Source organism: Quercus lobata, chromosome 4 (genome assembly GCF_001633185.2).
Source record: "Quercus lobata isolate SW786 chromosome 4, ValleyOak3.0 Primary Assembly, whole genome shotgun sequence".
Taxonomy (NCBI): domain Eukaryota; kingdom Viridiplantae; phylum Streptophyta; class Magnoliopsida; order Fagales; family Fagaceae; genus Quercus; species Quercus lobata.
Window position 1 is genome coordinate 80,242,075 of NC_044907.1, and position 21,939 is coordinate 80,264,013.

The 21,939-nt window shown below is 38.1% G+C and overlaps 2 protein-coding genes across 4 annotated transcripts in view; one reads left to right on the forward strand and one right to left on the reverse strand.

The window, feature by feature from the left end:
• Window positions 1–6,826: 6,826 nt before the first annotated feature.
• On the reverse strand, window positions 6,827–7,228 carry LOC115985897. The gene has a single exon (XM_031108790.1). The coding sequence runs from the start codon at window positions 7,226–7,228 to the stop codon at window positions 6,827–6,829; it is 402 nt and encodes a 133-aa protein (XP_030964650.1).
• A 2,555-nt stretch (window positions 7,229–9,783) lies between these two features.
• The window catches only part of LOC115986817 (ubiquitin-NEDD8-like protein RUB2), a 46,794-nt gene continuing 34,638 nt past the window's right edge, over window positions 9,784–21,939 (forward strand). Inside the window, exons 1-3 of one of the 3 annotated variants that reach the window (XM_031110148.1) lie at window positions 9,784–10,084; window positions 12,432–12,691; window positions 13,836–14,218. In XM_031110148.1, the coding sequence (XP_030966008.1) occupies window positions 9,992–10,084; window positions 12,432–12,691; window positions 13,836–13,947 (465 nt within the window). In that variant the 5' untranslated portion in view covers window positions 9,784–9,991 and the 3' untranslated portion in view covers window positions 13,948–14,218. Of the gene's footprint in view, window positions 10,085–12,431; window positions 12,692–13,835; window positions 14,219–21,939 lie in introns of those variants that run through there. The other 2 variants (XM_031110147.1, XM_031110149.1) reach the window with 2 other exon arrangements.

The following is a 21,939-nucleotide window of genomic DNA, read 5'->3' on the forward strand; positions in this document are numbered from 1 at the left end:
ATTCGTTGATTCCTGTGCCGAATACTATGGTGACGGGTTTGAGGATTGCCTTAAACAGGTTAAATCCGTCTACCCTCACTTGGATTTGTCTAAGGTTTCAATAGATGACTCTTTGTCGTCGACACCTGCAGGCGACGCTACTCTTGAAGAGAACGACGACTTCACTGAGTCTAAGGCGAATCTAGAGGATGATAGCGTTGTTCTTGCTCAGCCTGCTGTTGTGGATAAACCCGTCGTTCTTCTGACCTCGTCGGCAAATACTCCAACTCAAGAAGCTCAAGACCTTCCTTCCAAGGGTGACGACGTCACAAGACCCCCCGGCCTCTTGAACCTTGTTTTTTGTTTCCTTGTTGTAAATTCAATCTAATTTTCGAACAATGTTTCAATCCCTTTTGTTTTTTGGGCACTGTTTTATTTATGGCATGTTATATTCGTTGCTTTCAATATGTGTGTATGTTCCTCTCTTGCCCTTGTGAATCCATCTGTTCTTTTTTACTTGAGAATTTTGTTTCGTTTGCTCCAAACTCACCCATTTATGGGCCAATAAATTTTACAATAGACTCGTCTACTTTGTGGGCTAAGAAACTTGTTCCTTTGTGGATTAACTTATCCTTAGGAGATGAACCCGTCATCTTTATTGACTAAGTTATGAACCCGTCTACTTGTGGATTCGTCCACCTTAATTATGGGTCATATTAAGTCATGTTAAGTCATTCTTGTAGATATTAAGTAATCCTTGCATAATGAAGCCGTCCACTTTGGCGATGAACTCATCCTCTTTTTGGATTTTATGAACTCGTCTATTTATGGACTTCACAACATTTAACTCATTCCTACAGGATGAACTCGTTCGTTCTATGGACCTTAATCATAAACCCGTCCACTTGTGAACTCGTACACTTTTATGGACAATTATTAATTCATTCTTTTGGAATGAACTCGTTTATTTTATGAGCTTACTAATAAACTCATCCACTTTATGGACTAATAAACTCGTCCACTTTATGGACTTAGTAATAAATTCGTCCACTTTATGGACTAATGAACTCGCCCACTTTATGGACTAATGAACTCGTCCACTTTATGGACAGTAATAAATTTGTCCAATTTATGGACTGATGAACTCGTCCACTTCATGGACTTAGTAATAAATTTGTCCACTTTATGGACTAATGAGCTCGTCCACTCTATGGACTTAGCATAAACTCGTCCACTTTTATGGAATGACGAACTCGTCCACTTTATGGACTTAGTAATAAGCTTGTCCACTTTATGGATCTAGTAATAAACTCATCCACTTTATGGACTAATGAACTCGTCCACTTTATGGACTGATGAACTCGTCCACTTTATGGACTTAGTAATAAGCTCATCCACTTTATGGATAGTAATAAATTTGTCCAATTTATGGACTGATGAGCTCGTCCACTCTATGGACTTTATAATATTTTGTAGAAAAACACATTAGTCATATCTAAATAAAACTCCTCTTACCATGCATTCGTAGAAAAGTAGTTCTCTGAAAAAAAAAAGCCCGCCCTTTGGACTTAAAAAGTATTTGTTGCAAAAATTAATTAAGGTAAACTGGAAAACTGAGGAGTGTAGCTAAAATTAACTAAAGTAAACTGAAAACGAAAGGTGTTGCTTTCCCTGCTATCAACTCTACTAGTAGTACTTCCGTAGGTGCTCGGTGTTCCACAGATGGTGCAACTTCCGTTCATCTAGCGCCTTCAGGTGGTAGGTGCCTTTCCTTTACCATGATGTGATTTGGTAGGGTTCTTCCCAATTGGGGCCGATATTCCCATGGGTAGGGCCTCTAGCAACGCCCATGACCTTCTTTAGAACAAGATCTCCAACTTGAAAGTCTCTATGTCGGACTCGGGAATTGTTGTGTTTGGCCATGCAGTCTTGGTACCGTCCAAGTCTTTGTTCGGCTGTCGCCCTAACTTTGTCAACTAGATCGAGCTGTAGACGCATAGCCTCGTCGTTCTTGCCTTCATCATGATTGTCTACCCTGTAGCTTACAAGTCCGACCTCGGTTGAAATGACTGCTTCGCTCCTATATGTTAGCCGAAATGGTGTCTCTCCTGTAGGTGTCCTTTTTGTTGTCTTGTATGCCCATATTATGCTTGGCAGCTTTTCGGGCCATATACCCTTTGCCCCCTTGAGCTAAGTCTTGATAATTTTGAGTAAGGATCGGTTCATAAGCTCAACTTGTCCGTTAGCTTGAGGGTGGGCGGGGGAGGGGTAGTGATTTCTGATCCCTAACTGCGAGCAAAAATCCCGAAAGGAGTCGTTGTCAAATTGTTTCTCGTTGTCTGAGACTAAGACGTTAGGGATCCCAAATTTGCATACAATGTATCTCCAGACGAAACTTCACACATTCTTCTCCGTAATGGTGGCCAAGGCTTCAACTTCCACCCATTTTGTGAAGTAGTCTATGCCCACTATGAGGAACTTCAGCTGCCGTACTGCTATTAGGAATGGCCCTATGATGTCTAATCCCCACTAAGCGAATGGCCATGGGGCTGTCATTGGGGTCAACTCTTAGGACGGTTGTCTGATGATTTTGTTGAACCTTTGACACTTGTCGCAGGCTTTGACATAAGTTTAAGCATCCTTTTGCATGGTGGGCTAGTAGTACCTCGCTTGAATTAGTTTGTGTACCAACGACCGTGACCCTGAGTGGTTTCCACAAATCCCTTCGTGGACTTTTTTCATAATATAGTTCGCTTCTTTAGGACCCAAACACCTTATGTATGGGTGGGAGAAACCTCTCTTGTACAAGACGTCCTTTATTAAAATGAATCGCGCTGTATGGACCTTCAGCTTTCTTGCAGCTTCCTTCCTGTCTGGTAAAACGCCATTTTTTAAATAGAAGACTAATGGTGTGGTCCAGTTGTTTTCAGAACCTATCTCTTGCACATCGATGGAATCTATTAGTGGAGCGAGCTGAATAAAAGAGAGTACATTATTAAGGGTGATCATGTGTTCTACTGAGGTGGCTTTGGCAAGGCGGTCGGCTTACTCATTCTCTCCTCTGAGGATTTGGATGATCTTGGCCTGTAGATCGTCCACCCTTCTCCTTACTTGCTCCAAGTACTTCTTCATCCTTTCGCCCTTGTATTCGTAGTCTCCATTCACTCGGTTGGTGATGACCTAAGAGTCGTAATAAAGAACTAAGGGTCATCAAATAGCCCATGACCCATGGGCTGGCCCAGTAGCCCGCTAGCCCACTAGGCTAATGGGTAACCCAACCCGGTAATATTGAAGCCCGTGGGCAGTCCAGTAGTCCAATGGGACAGGCTATGGGTTGGTTTCTTTACCCATGGGCGCCCGATGGGCCGGCCCGTTAGTCTTGCCCAGTAGCCCGACCCGTTAGCCTAACTCATTGCCCAAAATTTATAACAAAATAATTTGGGGGTTGGGTGGGTGAGGGATTGAACTTTAGACATTATAAAAACTTTAAGACCACACACCTAACCACTAAATACCTGGAATGATTGTGATACAATATGCATAATAAATATATATTTTGGTATTAGTCTAGTAGCTTTGATTTTTAAAACAAAGTTACTAAGATGATTGTTACCCTACCTCTGTGCCTCTGGAAAAAAAGTCATTCTTTCCTTTGATAAATTCCAATTATTTCCTTACAAGTTACAATTATAGAAGAAATTCCTTAAAAAAAAAAGGTTTACCGTTGGTTGGAAGAAATTCTTTCCTTAATGAGTTGATATTTGATTCTTCATATATTTCTTTTAAGAATTGATATTTTATTCTTCAAATATTTCCTTTAAGAGTTGATATTTAATTCAATGTACTTATTTATTCTTATCAATACAAGTTAATTAATCTTATTTTAGTACCTTTTTAAGAGGTATGTCTTAGTATTTTTTTTAATAGAATCTTTTTAGTAGATTTAATTGTTCAATTTGATAGTTTGTAATAATATATAATTATCATTTTTTTGGTTAAATTTTTATAACCCCATTGAAGACCTATTAAAAATGCTCATGGGTAGCCCATTAAACCCACCTCACTAGCCCAGCCCGCTAAAGCCCAAATGGGCATTGCCCATGGGTAGGGCCATAGGCTAGGGTTTTTCCATCAAGCCTGGCCCGACCCAGCCTATTGATTAGTCAACAGCTCGTTAAGCCCAACCCATTAGACCCATGGGCCAAGTAAAAAGGGTCAGGTAGGCCCGGTTGGGCCCATTGACGAGGCCTATAAAGAACCACGCTTGTGGCCCCTGCCGCTTTGGCAAGATTGAGTCCTGCCACTAGAGTTTCGAACTCTACTTCATTATTGATGGTAGGGAATTCGAGGCGGACCATGCATTCAATCTTGTCTCCTTCGGGAGAAAGAAGCACGATACCTGCTTCGTCGGCCTGCCTGTTGGACGACCCGTCTGTATGTATGCTCCATTGAAGGCATTCATCTGCCCCCTTGTCTTCCCCGTTAGTGAACTCTGCTATGAAGTTGGTGACGACCTGTCCCTTGATTGCGGTGCGCAAGCAGTACTGAATGTCAAACTTGCTCAACTCTATCGCTCATAGTGCCAATCGACCAACAGCTTCCAGGTTGCTCATTGCCCGTCGTAAGGGCTTGTCGGTTAGGAAGATCACTGTGTGGGCTGGAAAGCATGGTTTGAGTTTTCGAGCCACTGTAACTAAAGCGAAGGTGAGCTTTTCCATGGATGCATACCTTTCCTCTGCACCACGAAGTGCTCGGCTGGCGTAGTACACAGGCTTTTGGACCTTGTCTTCTTCCCTGACCAAGGTCGTACTGACGGCTGTTGGGGAGATGGCCAGATAGAGGAAGAGTTATTCTCTAGGTCGCAAAGGACTTAGCAACGGTGGGGAAGAAATGTAAGCCTTTAGATCTTCGAACGCATGTTGATACTTGGCAGTCCACTTAAAAGACTTCTTCAGCATGCGAAAGAAGGGTAAATATTTATCCGTCGCCCTTGACACGAACCTGTTCAGGGCGGCTACTTTTCCGTTTAAACTTTGTACTTCTTTTACGTTCTTTGGGGGGCCATTTCTACTATGGCTCTGATCTTGTCTGGGTTGGCCTCAATACCTCTTTGAGACACCATAAACCCTAAGAATTTTCCCGTTGTCACTCCAAACGCGCACTTACTCGGATTGAGCTTCATGTTGTAGGAGCGAAGGGTGCCGAATGTTTCCTTAAGATCCTACAAATGGTCATCCTCCCTTCGGCTTTTTACTAACATGTCAACGATGTAGACCTAAACATTCCTGCCGATTTGGTTCACAAACATCTTGTTCATGAGTCTTTGATACGTCGCACCCGTATTCTTGAGGCCAAATGGCATTACTTGATAATAGAAGAGGCCTTGACTGGTAACAAATGAACTCTTCTCCTGGTCTTCCTTGTCCATCCGTATTTGATTATTACCTGAAAAGGTGTCCATGAAGCTCAGTAGTTGGTGCTGAGCTGTAAAGTCTACTAGTACGTTGACTCGAGGGAGAGGGTAGCTATCCCTGGGGCATGCTTTGTTCAGGTCCATGAAATCTATGCACATTCTCCATTTCCCGTTGGCTTTCTTGACCATCACCATGTTTGCAAGCCAATCGGGATAGTATACTTCCCTGATGAAGCCTACCTTCTGTAGCTTGCCAACTTCTTCTACTATTGCTCGTTCTCGGGCGAACACTCGCTTCTTCTGACGTAAGGGCGGACAAGAAGGCAACACATTTAGCCTATGCACCATGACTAAAGGGTCGATTCCTGGCATGTCTTTGTGACTCCAGACAAACACGTCTTGGTTCTCCTTGAGGAAAGCTACAAGTTCTTGGCGAATAGTTGGGCTGGCGAGGGTGCCAATCCTTGTGGTTTTGTCAAGTCTAGAGCTGTCGAGGGGTATCTCCTCAAGCCTTTCTACGAGTTCCGCCCCCGTTCGCTGTTCTTATATACTCATGGTCTGTAGATGGTCGTCCATCTCCAACATCGCAATATAGCATTCACGTGCAACTAGCTGATCTCCTCGCAATCCTATTCCATACTCAGTGGGAAATTTGATCATCAGGTGGTAAGTTGAAGTTATAGCCTTTCACGAGTTAATGGTAGATCGTCCTATGATAGCGTTATAGACGGAGGAGCAATCAACAACGAGGAATGTCACATCTTTAATGATTTACTGAGGATAATCTCCAACTGTTACAAGCAATGTGACTGTGCCGAGGGGGTATACTTTTGTTCCTCCAAATCCAACTAGTGGAACGTTGATTGGGACTAGATGTTCTCTATTAATCCGCATTTGTTGGAACCCCGGGTAGTAGAGAATGTCCTCGGAGCTTTCGTTGTCGACCAAGACCTGATGCGTGTTATAGTCCCATATCTGGATGCTAACGACGAGTGCATCATCATACGGGTGGTGAAGATGTCGAGCATCCTCTTCTGAGAAGCTAATAACGGGGTTGTCGATCCGTGTCATCTTCGGGATGACGCCCATTAGCTGGACGTTCTGAACCATTCTGAGATAAGTATTTCGAGCCTTTTTGGACGAACCGGTAATCGCCGTGCCTCCCACAATCATCCTTATGTCACCTAAGGGTGGCCTTGGGCACTCGTTGTCCCGTGGGGGACCCTGCTCTTGGGGTGGATCCATTCTCTCTCTACTGACAAACTTCTGTAATTTTCCTTACTTGATGAAGGCTTCGATCTGCTGTTTCAAGTCGTAGCAATCGGCTGTGTCATGACTGTGGTCACGGTGGAAATAGCAGTATTTGTCTCTAGACCGCTTGTTGGGATCTCCTTTCAGCTGGCTGGGGAAAGTTAGGGATCCTTCGTCCTTGATTTACATCAGGACTTGGTCGATCGGGGCAGTCAGTGGGGTGAAGCTCGTGAACCTCCCCACAGGAGACTTGGAGCGCCTGTCATCCCTTCGTTTTCCCGTTCTTGCCATCTTCCGCCCTCTGTCTTGCCGTGTGTCCTCCTGTCTTTCTTTCTTCTTGGGCCTTTCCTTTTGGGCCAGAAGTGCGTCTTCAGCATTCATGTATTTGGTCACCCTGTAAAGTACATCTGACATAGTCATTAGGTCGTTCTTATATAATGAAAATAGAAACTTACCCTTCTGTAACCCATTGGTGAATGCAGATACAAGTATCTTATCATCGGCCTCATCGATTGAAAGTGCTTTTTTGTCAAAGCGAGCTATGTAAGACCTCAACGTCTCATCCTCTCGTTGCTTGATACTCATCAAATACGCAGTGGAATCTTATACCTATGCCCTCCAATAAAGTGTGAGGCAAACTGGGCGCTTAGCTCTTTGAAAGTGTTGATGGAGTTAGTCTGCTGAACCATATTCTTGCCGGCCCCTTCAGCGTAGTAGGGAAGGCCCTACATATGATTTCGTCCGCAACCCCTTGAAGGTGCATCAGGGTCTTGAAGGATTCTAAGTGATCTAGAGGGTCTTTAGCTCCGTCGTAGCTTTTTACCTGCGGCATACGAAACTTCGGTAGAAGGGGGTATGAATTGACAAACGTAGTGAATGGCGAATCAGTTCGGTGGACCAAGTCGTTGAGGTCACTGGATACTCGTCCTCTAAAGGTGTTTATCATAAAGTCCATTCGTTCCTTCATCATCTGCATCTCTGCAACCATGTGAGGTAGAGCCGTATCTGTGACGGATGGTCGGCTCATATCCTGTCGTTTTGGTCTACTTGGGGCATTGCTACCTTCCGGCCCTTCTTGGTCCCTTCTCTCAGTACGGGTACCTTCTTGGTCTTTCTCTTGGGTACCCATCACTGCGTTCTTCTGCCGTAGTTGTTCCTCTAGGTCTTGATTCTGTTTGGTGAGACGTTTCACTGCGGCTGTGAGGGTTTGGACTTGCCTCTCCAGGGTAGTGGGTCGTGGCTCGTCTCCCTAAACGTTGTTGGTGGTCGCCATCGAGCGAGTAAGTACGATGCAACTCTTTGTCCAGAAAGTGATAGTATGGCTTAAAAGTCACTAAAGTTTCCCACAGACGGCGCCAATTGATGATGCCGAAAAATCAACAGTAAGTTATATGGTCCTCAAGTGCTCGAAACAATACCTGCACAACACAAAAAGAGAAGACCTCACGAAAAGCATCGGTGTGGTGTCGGCCAAATACCCTCCGAAGGTCAAGTTAGAACTTTTCACTACTCTAGAGTGTCGAGCTGGGGGAAATTATGCATACCTTGGTTAGTGAGGGTATTGAGACTTTTATAGTAGTAAAGGGTTGACATCTTTTTCTTGGTTTAGAAGTCTTTTCCTTGGTTTAGAAGTCTTTTCCTTATACGAGTCCTTATAAGCGTATTTTGTTGAACCCTTTCCTTGTAGGAGTCTTTCTAAGCGTGGGGCACAAGATATTTCCTTATATACGCATGTATGGAGGCCAAGTAAGGTTATGTTAGAACCGCCAATCTCGTGCATACCCTTCAGCTTAGTGTCGTTAGCTTTCCATCTCCTCCTAAGTTGACCTCGTCAGCTTTGAGCTGTAGACTCCCTACTGTCGTCACTTGTCAATGGCCACAAGTAAGACCGACGGGTTTGTTTGGTACGTCGTTTTATGCCTTTTTCGTCAGTGAGTATTCATATTTGTAATATTATCCGTATCAAATAGGATGTTTGGTGGAAGTGAGGTTCAGTTCGTATGGTCTGAATCCCCAATCACTGCTATACCACAGGGCTTTAGTTGCCTAACAATACAAAAGAAATGTGAATTGCAAATTCAGAGGATTGTTAGGTAGCTAAAGCCCTGTGGTATTGTTAGGCAACAAAAGCCTTGTGATGTTGCCTATGTGGCTTTCCCTATTAATTAGCCTTGCCCAGATTTTACTTTCCAAAATGAGCAAAACTTAGGTACAGTACTTAAGTGTTGTTTCTTAGGTTTCCCTTTTAAGATTTTACCATGTGGATTTTTTCTCATGGGAAGGAAATGTATTTTTTAGTTAAGTAACTATATAGTTAAATCTTAAGAGGGGAACCTAATTCTTCAAAAAAGAAAAAAAGAAAAAAAAGGGAACCTAAGAAACAGTACCTAAGGTACTGTACTTAAGTTTTGTCCATCCAAAATAAATAGATAGGGAGATAGAGGATTTTCCTATCTCAATCATTTGGCTAGAATCCAATTTTAAGCCTACATATAGCCTCTTTTTATCTTAGAGTTTTCAAATGTGTGCACCACCACCTCTTTAGCCAAAAGAACATTTTTAGTGATGTTTTCTATTTGGAATGAATGCAAGTTAGGATGGACAAGATATATCTAATTCTTACAACTAGAATTCTTGAAATCACCTTGTAATAGAAGTTGCGTTGATAGGCCTAAATTGATGATTGGGCTTTTTTTTTTTTTTTTTTTTTTTTTTTTTTTTTTTAATTTTTTTTATAATAATTATAAAGGGATCGCATGTGTGATTAAATTGCATTATAACATGGAACATTCTAAGCATTAATGAGTCTTGCCATTTTTCGAATTCATGACTCCTAGACTAACATGCGTAACAAGTCATAATAACTTTTCTATCACTAGGCCACCTCCCGAGTTGTTATCACGATCTTGTGTTATTCCTTATTTTAATAAAATATATAATAGGTTAATAAAAAGGTAGTTAAAAATTAGAATGTATTAAATAATAAAATTAATATATATATGCCTATAATAAATAGAAAAAGGTCAAGGAAATCTATTAAAATTAAAATTAAAATGTATTCTTTCTTATGTAATTACTTATTATTATTATTTTTTGTTCATAAAAAAGAAAAAGAAAAAGAAAAAGAAAAAGAGAGCTACTAGTACTACGCCGCCCATCATTCATCGTAGCATCTCTCACTCACGCACACAGTCTGTAGATATTATTAATTTATTATTATATACTCTCTTTCTCTATATATAAACAAACAAACTCACGCTTCTCAAAGCAAAAACCCAAGCCCGGTTCTCTCTCTCGCTCTGCTTGAGAATCAAAGAAAGAGAGAGAGACACTAAGAAGAAGAAGAACATGCAGATCTTTGTGAAGACTCTCACTGGGAAAACCATCACTCTCGAGGTCGAGAGCAGTGACACCATCGACAATGTCAAAGCCAAGATCCAGGTCCCTCCTTTTTTTTTTTTTTTTCTTAAATATCTTTATTCAAATTCGCTTTAGGGTTTGCGATTCTAAAATTGGAGCCTTTTTTTTAGGGTTTCTGGTTCTTGATTTGATTCTTTACCTGTGGTTCTTTTGTGTGATCGTCTTGCTTATAGCTTCAAGCTAGGGTTTTTTTATTTTATTTTATTTTTTATTTGCGAATATTATTGTGCTTTTGGGTTTTTCTTTTTTGATAATAATAATATTGTTGTTTTATGGATGCTTTTGGTTGCTGAAGCAACAAGAGGGAAAAGTTGCGAATTTTGATTCTGAATAGTGAATATTTTGGGTTATTATCTTTCTGGGCATGGATTGCTTTTATTAGATTATTCATCCCAGGAAAAAAAAAGGGATTTCTTTTAGATTGAAATTAGTCTTGTGTGTGTGTGTGTGTTTTGCTAATTTTCTAATCCAAGAATTAGGAGAGCTATTGGTGAAGAGAGCAAATTGTTAAAGCCAATATTGAATTTAGTGTCTGCTTTGTAAACATGGCATCTTGTAATGAATTTTTGAACATGGGGAAAGTTTAAATTTTCCTGCCCAGTAATTAAATTGAAAATTTAGTCAAATTAATGATATTAATGATTTTTATTTTTATTTTTTTATATCAGTTATTTAGTTTGTGTCTTTTTATTTTATAGAAAGAGAATTTTAACAAAAAGAAGACTGTATAGTGTATTTGGTAGCTAATTGGGCAATTGATGACCCTGCCTCTTTACAATAGTCCATAGCCTGGGTTTTTTATTTTTATTACTATTATTTTTTTAAAGCATGTGATTTATGGTTTTCTAATAAGAAAGGATGCTTATGCGGTTAGTGTTGTTAAAAGCGCAACTAGGTCATTGAAGCATGAAGCGTGTTTACTGCTGGGCTTGAGGTGCACCTTTTGGATGAAAGTGCTATAAATAATGCCCTTTTTAATATTTCAAGGAAATTATCTTAAAATAGGTTTTCTAATAATTAATAATTTTTTTTTGAAATAATTAGAAAGCTCTACTCTACTACTTGAACCCCTCCCCTTCCCCTCAACTCCTACCTAGGGAGGTGCCATCAGACCAATTGGGTCATTGGCAGATTTTTAATAATGAATAAAAAACTTGGGAAAATTCCTTCTCTCTCTCTTTCTCTCTCAAAATAAAACTAGCAATATCTTGTTTAATTGGCTTCATCTCTTTGTGTGTGTGCACGCATGTGCATATGCGTGCTTCGAGTCCTCTTGTTTGTCTCCCCTTAACCCAAAATCATAGTATTGGATTTGTTCTGGTTCACCCAAAAGCGTAGCCTAGTTTAGGGGTTTTCCTCCCTTTTTTCTAAAATCATAACAGATGAGTAGCTTTAGTTATACTGAATATTGTAATTATTTAAGAGTATGTAAATGACATCTAATTATTTCATACTTGCACAGCGCTCTTAACCATTTGAGAATTTTGATTTTTTAATTTTGTTTTTGTTTTTTTGAAAAAGGGGGGGGGGGATTATATGTTATGACTTAGGAGTCTTTTTCTTAGAAGCTACATATAATACTTAGAAATTATGTTCTTTACTTCAATCATGCCCATGTTTGTGCTTTGCACTTGTAGGCTTTAAGGAGATCTTTGTGTTTAAGTGTATTTGGCACATTTAACAATATTTATTCAGCTTTTGTGGGTAGACATGAATTTTATTTTGGTGTTATTATGTTGCTTTATAATTTTGTTTGATGTGATACTCACTGTTTTTTTGTTTATAATATTATAATTTTTTTACAAGTTATGGAGAGTATTAATTATGTGGTGGTGTCTAGAGTCTATTATCAATTACATACTAGTACAGAATATGTTTGATTTCTGCTTTTGAACACTTAATAATATATTTACCCACTTCATCACGTATTGTGAACTCTAGGTTTTGTTTAATTATGCCATCAGGCTCCTTATAGGCAGCCTAGATATTGAAATGTTTTTGATTTATCAAGTCTATGATGCTGGAAAAATCTCAGAACCACAGAATTGATTGAGAAAGTGTAATGGGAATTAGACTGGAATTGAGAAAGATATCTTAGCTTAATGATTGTGTGTTCTCTGGTTTTTGCAAAAAATTAAAGATGGTTCAGTTAAAAATGCAACTTAGATATAAACACCAGAAACAGAACCTTAGCAATTTTTTAGTGACCTGCTTTTCTTCTGTACAACATTCTTCCCTTTTGCAATTATTTTAGCATGCTGTAGCGGGTGGAAATGATGGGATATATAAAAAAAAACAATGTATCTTGATTTTCTCCTGTAAGTTGCGGCATTTATGTTTAACTAAAGTTGGAATGTATGATTTTCAGGACAAGGAAGGTATCCCCCCGGACCAACAGAGGCTGATTTTTGCTGGTAAGCAATTGGAAGATGGTCGAACTCTTGCTGATTACAACATCCAAAAGGAGTCGACACTTCACCTGGTTTTGAGACTTCGGGGAGGAACTATGATTAAGGTGAAGACTTTGACAGGAAAAGAAATTGAGATTGATATCGAACCAACTGATACCATTGATCGGATCAAGGAACGGGTTGAGGAAAAAGAAGGAATTCCTCCTGTTCAGCAAAGGTTTTATTTTCTTTATCTTCAAATATTATTCTACTTGAGTGGACTATAATTATACATTTATTTATTGCAAGTTCTTCTGTAGTGACCTCCATGGTGTGGATGGGTTGGCTAAGGATCAAAGCTTCCTATTACAACCACCCTGTGAGTAAACAGATATAGGCTATGGGTGGACCTTCAGTGTACAGGTTTTACCCATTCACCCAAAAGTGGGCATGGTTCCTCTTCATTTTAAAAGAAATATGCTTTATTTAGTAACTAATCATAGCTGTAAGGTTCAAAAAGGATGTAAATACTTGGCATTCACTCCATCCCACTTTATAGTTTTGGTTTGAAATGACACATATCAGTCGGGTGTTAAAAATATGGTGCTTTGAAAATGTCCTTCACTTTATATTACAGGTAGCATGACTTTGTATTAGAATATTGTTGCTTTTTCAAAAAAGTAATGGTAGCATGGGAAATTGACAAAGAACTCCAAGCATGTATGTTGGGGTTGTCCAAAATTGACAAAGAACTCCAAGAATTTACAATAGGACAGACGGAGTATATTTATTCTTTTGATACATGTTTCTTTTTCACATAAATTTAAAATATATACTTTTTGTTTTTTTGTTTTTTTTTTCTATAATCAGAATTTCATTTGAGACAATGAAAATTTGGGTGTGTATTTTTGCAAATTATTACTTGTTTTCTTTTTGATTGGATGGCATCATTTCTGTTCTTTTGGGGATTTGCTCTCTTGATAGGATTTGAATCTTGCTTTTGTCGCATTCATGGGTCTTTATCTCACCTAAGTTCTAGACTGTATATGAGATTGGAAATTACATTATTTGCATGCTTTTGAATTGCTATTAGTCATAAATTTTTTTCATTTGTTGTTAACTGTTGCTTGATTTTCTGCAAAGAAAAATTTTCATCTTTAACAGTTGCTTCCAAATTTGTTTTCAATCAATGTCTAATTTAACCTGTTGCTGCTCATATAAATCAATTTCATTCAATTGGTTCTTAGTGAAAATAATGTGAATTCTGAATATGGTCTGTGTCTGTGCCTTTGTTTGAGTGCTAGCCAATGCCAAAAATGGTCAGTGCCTGTGTCTTGTATGATTTGAAACTATTATCTCATTAGAACTATTACTGATTGCAGGCTTATCTACGCTGGTAAGCAGCTTGGAGATGACAAAACAGCTAAAGACTACAATATTGAGGGTGGTTCTGTCCTTCATCTGGTGCTTGCACTGAGAGGTGGCAGTTGTTAAGTGGTACTATCATAGGAAACCAGTTGAGGTACTATGTGTACCGATACTTTTATGAACGTGTAAGTTGCATGCGTGTGGATAAAACCAAAATGTGGCAGTAAACTTGTTCTAAGGAACTATTCTGGTACCAAATGCTGTTAATTCGCCTTATTTTCTACATCTACTGTTAACTTTTTGTGCATGTACAATATTTTGAATTTTGATATGCATTTCTAATTTTAGATGGCCGTAGGCCATCAATTTTATGGAATTGAGATTTCTCTTATGAATTCATGTTGGAGCTCATTGTTATGGATGACATGTAATGTGAGTCCAAAATAAACGTGTACCAGGCAAAGCCAAGGTGACTTTGGTTATTGGAATAAACTTTCCCAAATTTATTCGTTGGTATCTGGTGATGGTGATTATTGATTGAAACAGTGGCTTGTCAATAGAGAAGGTGGATAAGAAGGAATGTTTATGGGTTCACTCGCTAAAAGGAGATTGTAAGGATAAAAAAAGTATATGCATGTAGGGACGCCATGGCTTCTTTGGAGTTCCACTAAGAACTAGGTCAATGATCATCAAGAGTAGATTCTTATGCCCAACATCTGCTTCAAATGTATGCCAGGCTGCTAGCTGTGCAAAAGGACTAAGTGCTCGGAAAAGAGATTGTTATATACTCTATTGTTGATAAAAATGCGACTTTTCTAGGTTTTGGGTTTTTAACTGCGGGTGATATACAACCAAATCCTTAAAACTAATGAGCTTGTTCGCGCGCGCACGCACACATTTATTGATTTAAAGAAAACTTGACATCTCAACCAACCGGTTGAACTTTGGTCAATTGGCATGGAAATCAATATCATATTTGTGAGAGTCGGTGTGGGGTGGAGTGGGTCATACTGTTTGGGAAAATTAGGCGGATTGATGCATAAGCTTGGCTATTTTGTTAAATAAGGAAGTGACCCTTTTGTTAAATAAAGGAGTGACTAGCAAAATTTGCTGATAGATGCCTCTCAATTCTCTCTGACACAATCCTTTTCCCACCACTTGGTTAAACAGGTGAATTTGCTGCCGTGAAAAACAAATCAACTCCATCCCCAACATTCATGAAATCCTTGAGAACATTGAAGCAGGCACCTACCCCTGCTTATTTCTAATAACTACTAAAATCGCAAGGCAAATCTAACTGAATGTGGAGAAGCATGAACATTCAGTAATTATCCAATATTCTAGGAATAATATAGTGATGTGTTACTCCATTTTTTTCCACATAAAAATAGGTTTTATTAATTAATTTCATAGTATGTTGTGCCGTACTTTGAAAATACTTGATAATTTTTATATATGCATCTTGATAGTCTTTATGATGTTAAAAATTATAACACAAATCATGTGTTGTTATTATGATACGCTACTTGTAAATCAATGCTACTTTGCCACATCAAGCACATACCACACTCAAAGCCCTTACCTATAGCCTCAATTAGGGATGGCAATGGGGCGGGGCGGGGCCGAAGGATGGGGTCTTCGTCCCCGCCCCGCATGGTTTTATCTTACCCCATCCCCGCCCCGCCCCGCATGACGGGGAATACTTTCTCACCCCATCCCCGCGCCTTGGGGCCCCACGAAGCCCCGCCCCACCCCGTAAAACTCTACTTTTTGTTAATTTGCCCTACAACTAGTACAATTTTTTTAATGAAACCTATTTCATTAATAAAAATATACTTGAAATTACAACTAAATTTATCCCATAAAATCAAATCAATTTTTAGAAAAAATTGAATAATATATCCAAGTGTTTATCAAGATAATCATTAAAAAAAATAAAAAAATAAAAATCTCATAGTATAACACAACAAAATAAAGGCAGAGAATCACATTGGGTAGAATAAAATATGATAATATTAATATGTTTGTTTAAATAGTAGGGTTTTAGGGTATGAAAATTTTACAATTATAACTTTTAGTAACGCGGGGCGGGGCAGGGATGGGGAGGGGCGGGGCAGGGTGGGTCTAAAAAGCCTAAACCCATCCCCGCCCCGCCCTGTGGTGCGGGGCTAAAATCTTGCCCCATCCCCGCCCCACCGCTTTTGCGGGGTGGGGAAAACCCGCGCGGGGCGAAGCAGGGAGGGGCGGGTTAAGCGGGGCGGGGAAAAATTGCCATCCCTAGCCTCAATACAAAAACTCCTTATCAAAATTCAACATTCTTCTTACCTTTTCCATTTGTGGGTTCCTTTTTTGGAAAGTACCCAAGTTCATTGATGATAAGGGATCTTGGGCCTCCAAGGATTCGTTGGACTGGATCCAGTTCTTTGCGACCTATTGAGGTTGTTATATGAACTGATTTGTGTGCAAGTCACATAAAGCTCCTCAAGGCAAAAATGCAATTCCTCCTAAGCAATAAAATACCATTATAAGTGTGCGTTTGCGTACTGCAGTTTTAGTGTTTGCATTTGGCTGGTCCCATGGCATTGTTCATAGACCAACCAACTTGTACAAAACACATGAACAGTGTTTTGGCATTTTAAAAAATATTTTACTACAATGTTTTTAACAATAAGTTTTTAGTTTTCAGCAAATAAGCGGTATCCAAATAGACCCTTAGTGTTTTATTGTCATAAAATGACCCTTTACTCTTATGAAATAAGTAAAATAATTATTCATAATATTCATAATGAGAAGGAGATTGAAATAGAATATTTAAGGCTTATATTTTATTGTGTGAACATTTAAAAGAGTTCCTTCACTTGGTTTCCCAAGCGTGATGTCATGGTACCCCGAACATGATGTCATGGTTCCCAAGGGTGCTAAGCCTGTAATCCATGGAACCTAGGATGTTGATTCCTTGAACTATAAGATCTTTCTCCATGCTTATTATGCAATGGAGTTTTGCCCTTTCTCTTTACCTCTATAGGTCCTACATAAGAACACATTATACAATACATATATCTTCAAATAATTGTTAGTTTCTTAGATTGTGATATACATTTTAATACATATACATCTATGTAAATGAATTTCATGAGAATGAGTCAGCCACAAGGATCCTGGCCCCCAATTCTCACAGATTTAGTGCTTTTGCATAAGACTTGTTGGATTTGGAACTCAAGTCCAAGTAGCTTTGTTTGGGCATTGCCTTCCAAGATAGTTAGGTGAGGAGGATTTTGTGGGAGAGGGTAATATATGATGTGTGCATGTTTTGGCATATGTTTCTTTGGAGACTAAGTGATATTTTGAATGATCTCAAGGATATGGGACGAATTCCTCCATCTTGACTCTCTTATTTTGTTCCTTTTCTCTCCCCTCTCCCTTGCTAGGCTCTTAAAACTCTAATAATTATCTTTATGAACCTCTGAACTCTCCCCTTTTTCCTCCATTGGAATCCCCTCTCCCCCCCCCCTTTCTTCTGCTATGTCTTAGTGTTTCTTTTATAATGGACATGGTCTGGTACCCCAGGCGAGGACGTCCCTAGTCTGCTGGATAAAACCATGTCCTCTGGACCTAAAAAAGTGCATTGGGCAGAGGTTTAGCTTAATTAGGCAATTATAACTCAAAAGGGGTGTTTGTCCTTAGTTACAAATGGAAGATTCCTTCTTGGAAAGTCAAAAGAGTGGGCGGGCTGCTCAATGCAGTGGACGACAGCTTTGATTGAAAACGACAACTGAGAGAAAATTGTGGGGTGATGTCATGCACATGGAGGAATTGAGTTTTCCATTGGTTCATGCATTTCAAGCAAATATATGAACCAAGGAAAATCGTTGGGATCCTCCTTTCACCAGAAATCACTCCCCTATCGGTCAAACCACTTCTCTCTTACTATTAACTCGGGATCCCATGGGCTTGGACCATGGGTTACAAAGATAATATCTGGTTTTTCTAGATTTTTTAATGGTTTTTGCTAGAAATCTAAACATACACTTTGGCTTTCCCATACGTCAGCCAAGTTCCTTTTCTCAAGGTTTCAAAAGGACACATCAAAGTCCTAGGGCCTTGATGTTGATTCTTCTTACTGCATATCCTCTGGCCTAATCGAGATCCTTCTTCTTGCTGCATGTCCTCTGGCCTGACCAAGATTGGGTCCTCTTCTTTTTTTATTTTATTTTATTATTATTTCTTTCTTTTTCCTTCTTTTTGGGACTTTGGGCCTTCATGGTCTTTCTTAACTTCATGAATTGGGCCTTCTTTTGTTAAGGTCCATGGTCTTTCTTTACTTTTCATAGAACGGGCTTTCTTGTCAAATTTTGGTCCTCTACACCATTCTACTAGAACCAGTATTTGTTACACCAATTAAGAGAATTAAAGAACAGAAGAAAGGGAAGATCTCATAGAGCTTTAGCTATAGACTCATATATAGAGATGGCCATGGACTGAGTTTGGGTTGAGTATGCCTGAATCTGACCCCAACCTTTTATCCATGTATACCCAGATTTCGATATCAGTTAAGCACTTGTACCTAATTTTTATGTGGATTTTTACCCATTGATACCTAGCCTTGACCCTTATTTATTTATTTATTTAAATTTATAAAATTCAAATGAAAAACTCGATTAAACTATTTGTTTCAATGACTCACTCTTATTACTGGAAAGTTTTTAAAATCCTAGGTAAGTGTTTGTAAATGTTGGTAACTATAATTGCATGGACATGTTAAAGTCATCAACAAAAGATTTACATCTCAGAAAACCATAAATGATTTGATTTGTGTTACACAAATTAATTTGTGACTGTAACTATTATATGCTTACATAATAAGAATCTATATCAGATTTTAGTACCTTGAATTATTGTTTCTCCTTGCAGCTCAATGCCGTATTCATCTGTTTCAGCTTTTATTTGACATCTTGGTGAACAAAAATTTTCTTCAGCTCTACATCACATTGTTTTTCAGTTTCTGATACCGGTTGGTATTCATAGGATTGGATGATCTAAAGTTAAAAATGTGATTTTGCATCCAAACCTTCAAACTAAAAGCCAATTTCTCTCTCTCTCTCTCTTATTATTATTTTTTTTTTAAATTTTTTTCAACAAAATAGGATTTCAACGTATATATAAGTTCATAATCCATTTCAGGTTCAATGGTTTATGACTCTTCCAAAGCTACTTAACCAAATAGGATACTTAGACTTGACCCAAAACCCCCTTTTTTGTGCTTTTTTATATCTTATTTTTTATAATAAATAAACAGAAATAGACCCATTTTATATCACATTTCAATTCAAATTAGCAAAAGTAATGTCTCCTTGAAAAGATTTATCCACAGATATCCAAACCATTGGTGATTCTTTTGGACTATTATGCCAAATTTGTAAAGAAAAATTACAGTATGTGTGCGATTATTGCTCAATATGTTCTAATTACAGAACCTTCAATAATTGCAACTCGCCACCAGATTCGGGCATGTGACAAAACCTGCCCCAATACCCGAATTCCCTATGGGGTTGGGTAAAATCCACACTAATCGGGTTGGGCCGGGATGGGTACCCATTGCCCAATGGATTTTGGCCATTTTTATATAAAGCATTGTTCTTAAAGGCTAATTTTCTGCCACCTATAATGATTAATTTGGCGAAACTGGATTTCAGCACATATATGATATATTCTTAAGGTTAGGTTATGGCATTAAGGATGCACGACCAAGGTGAAGATTCAAACAACCCTTATCTTGAATGTTTTCTTCCCATCGAGAGAGTGAAAGAGCTTAGGAAATTGGAGGGGTCAAGATTCAAGAGAGAAGTGTAGATGGGCCAAAGGTATTGAGATAGACTAATGGAGAGAGTTTCCTTCGATTTGGTCAATTTTTTTTTAAAACAAAATAGTTAGTCATGTATCAGCCCAATGACAAATATAATTCAGACCACAACAACTTCCAAAAAGGGGAAAAAAGAAGAAGAATGGTTGGAGACTTGGAGTAAAAAGTGGTTCGATTGGGTTTCAAGTGATAATACAATGGTTATAACATTTTTTATGGTGTCTCAAGTTTGTTGTTTGAATCCCACCTCCTACTTCAACTCACAACAACTTCTAAGGAAAAAGAAAAAGAAAATGAAAATAATGGTTTGAGTAAAATGTGGTTTAGGGTTCAAGTGATAGTCTAGTAGTAATGATATCTTTATTGATACCTCAAATTCATGGTTCAAACCTACTTCCATCCCCATTATCAACCTTTTTACTTATCTCAAAAAGATGGTTCGATTCATTTTGAGAATATTGGAGTGTTAATGTGTAATTTAAACAATAATTATGTAATATATATATATATATATATAGAGAGAGAGAGAGAGAGAGAGAGAGAGAGAGAGAGAGAGAGATGGGTTCAGGTGTAACTCTTTATTTTTTAAACCATTGGATTTAAGTAGATCTAACGATAAAAAAAAGACCTTCATTTATGCTGATATTCTGATTAATATTTCATTAATTATATCTTATTTATTGTATTCCATACCTATCTTTAAACCTAAAAAAAACACAAAAAAGTATATGTATCTCTCTAATTTTTTTTTTCCCACTGTTTCTAAAAAAAAAAAAAAATCCTCACGCCTCTCTGTCTCTCTGTCTCTTTGAGTTAGTTTTTGAGTTTATTGGTGTTCTAGTTTTGCTTTAAGTGTTGTTACTTGAACTTTGTACTCTATTCATTTGATGCAATGCAATCTTCTCGTTCATCAAAAAAGAATAAAGTATCTTTCAAGACACCCCCCCGCTCCGCTTTATCTAGAATCTAAGTTAATTTTTTTTTCTCACTTGCTGTAATAAATAAAAAAAATTTTGATTACAATTTCTTGTCACGACCATGGAATTAAATGATATAGTCTGCGAGATTTTCCTTTCATCGGAATAAGAATCTACCTAAGCTGATTCCTAAACATAAATTTGTCCAGAGTTTGCAACATACATATGAAACTAAAGACGGTTTGATACTTTGCCATTGATGATGGTTGTTTTTGGGTTTACCATCGAGCGGTAAGAAAATAAAACTTAGTCTATGATTTTTTATTATTTATCTATTATTTAAGGGGCTTTCTCTTTTTGGATTCCTCAATTTTGATACTCAAAATACCCTCAAATTTACCAGTTTGTAAAACTTAAATAGTAGGATTAGATGTGGGTTCCAATTAGCTCAACTGGTAAAGTCTCCAATAGTTGAGTAAGAGATCTTGAGTTCAATTTCTGCCTACACCAAAAACTGATTGGTGTCTTGGTCAAGTAAAATATGCTAAAATTTCGGATAAAACTACCACTCTTCCACAATCACAAGTTAACAAAAAAATTTAATTGTATTATAGATTAAATGAAAATTTAATCATTCAAAATTCTTTCTTATTCCATAATTAACCACCAATATTGTCAGCACCCAAAATAAAATATAAAAAAATAGAAGAAGAAGTTAACAATTGGATAAGATAAATAATGATGAACTATCGCTTTAAAAAAAATCCACCTACAAATTCTCACAAACACAACTTCAAACTTCAACCCATTATTATTAAGCAGTTATAATGTTCTCCCTCCATCCCTATCCTCCATAGCAACAACTATTTTTGTATGTAGCCTCTGTAATGAACATTGTTTTATGTTTTCAGGATAAAAGTTTGCAATCAACAGGCAGGGGACGTGAAGTCTATGCTACAAATGATATGCCACCATTTTGAAGTCCCTTCATATTGACAACCCGGCTACTAAAGTTCATTATGGAGTCTATATTCCTAACAGAGCAACAACATCTCTAGAGGTAATTATTTCATATTGTTTGGATCTAAATATATTTTAGAATGTATTGTGGGAGTTGGATTTGGGAAGTGCCTTCCTAAGTTTAGTAAGGCCAAAGTCACATGTTTAATTTTTTAGTGCATTATGTCTTAAGAGATCAAAAAATTATTAAAATTTATCCAAAAAATAGAAGAGCATGCTCAGAGACTAGTTTTAAATTTAATAGGATATGAATCTATACCGTCCATTTAATGATTACTATTCTTTATCATTACTTTAAGAAACCAATTACTTTTTTCTTTT

Coding starts and splice junctions, on each gene's coding strand:
- LOC115985897 (XM_031108790.1), bottom strand. CDS start 7,228: ATGAGTATCAAGCAACGAGAGGATGAGACGTTGAGGTCTTACATAGCT.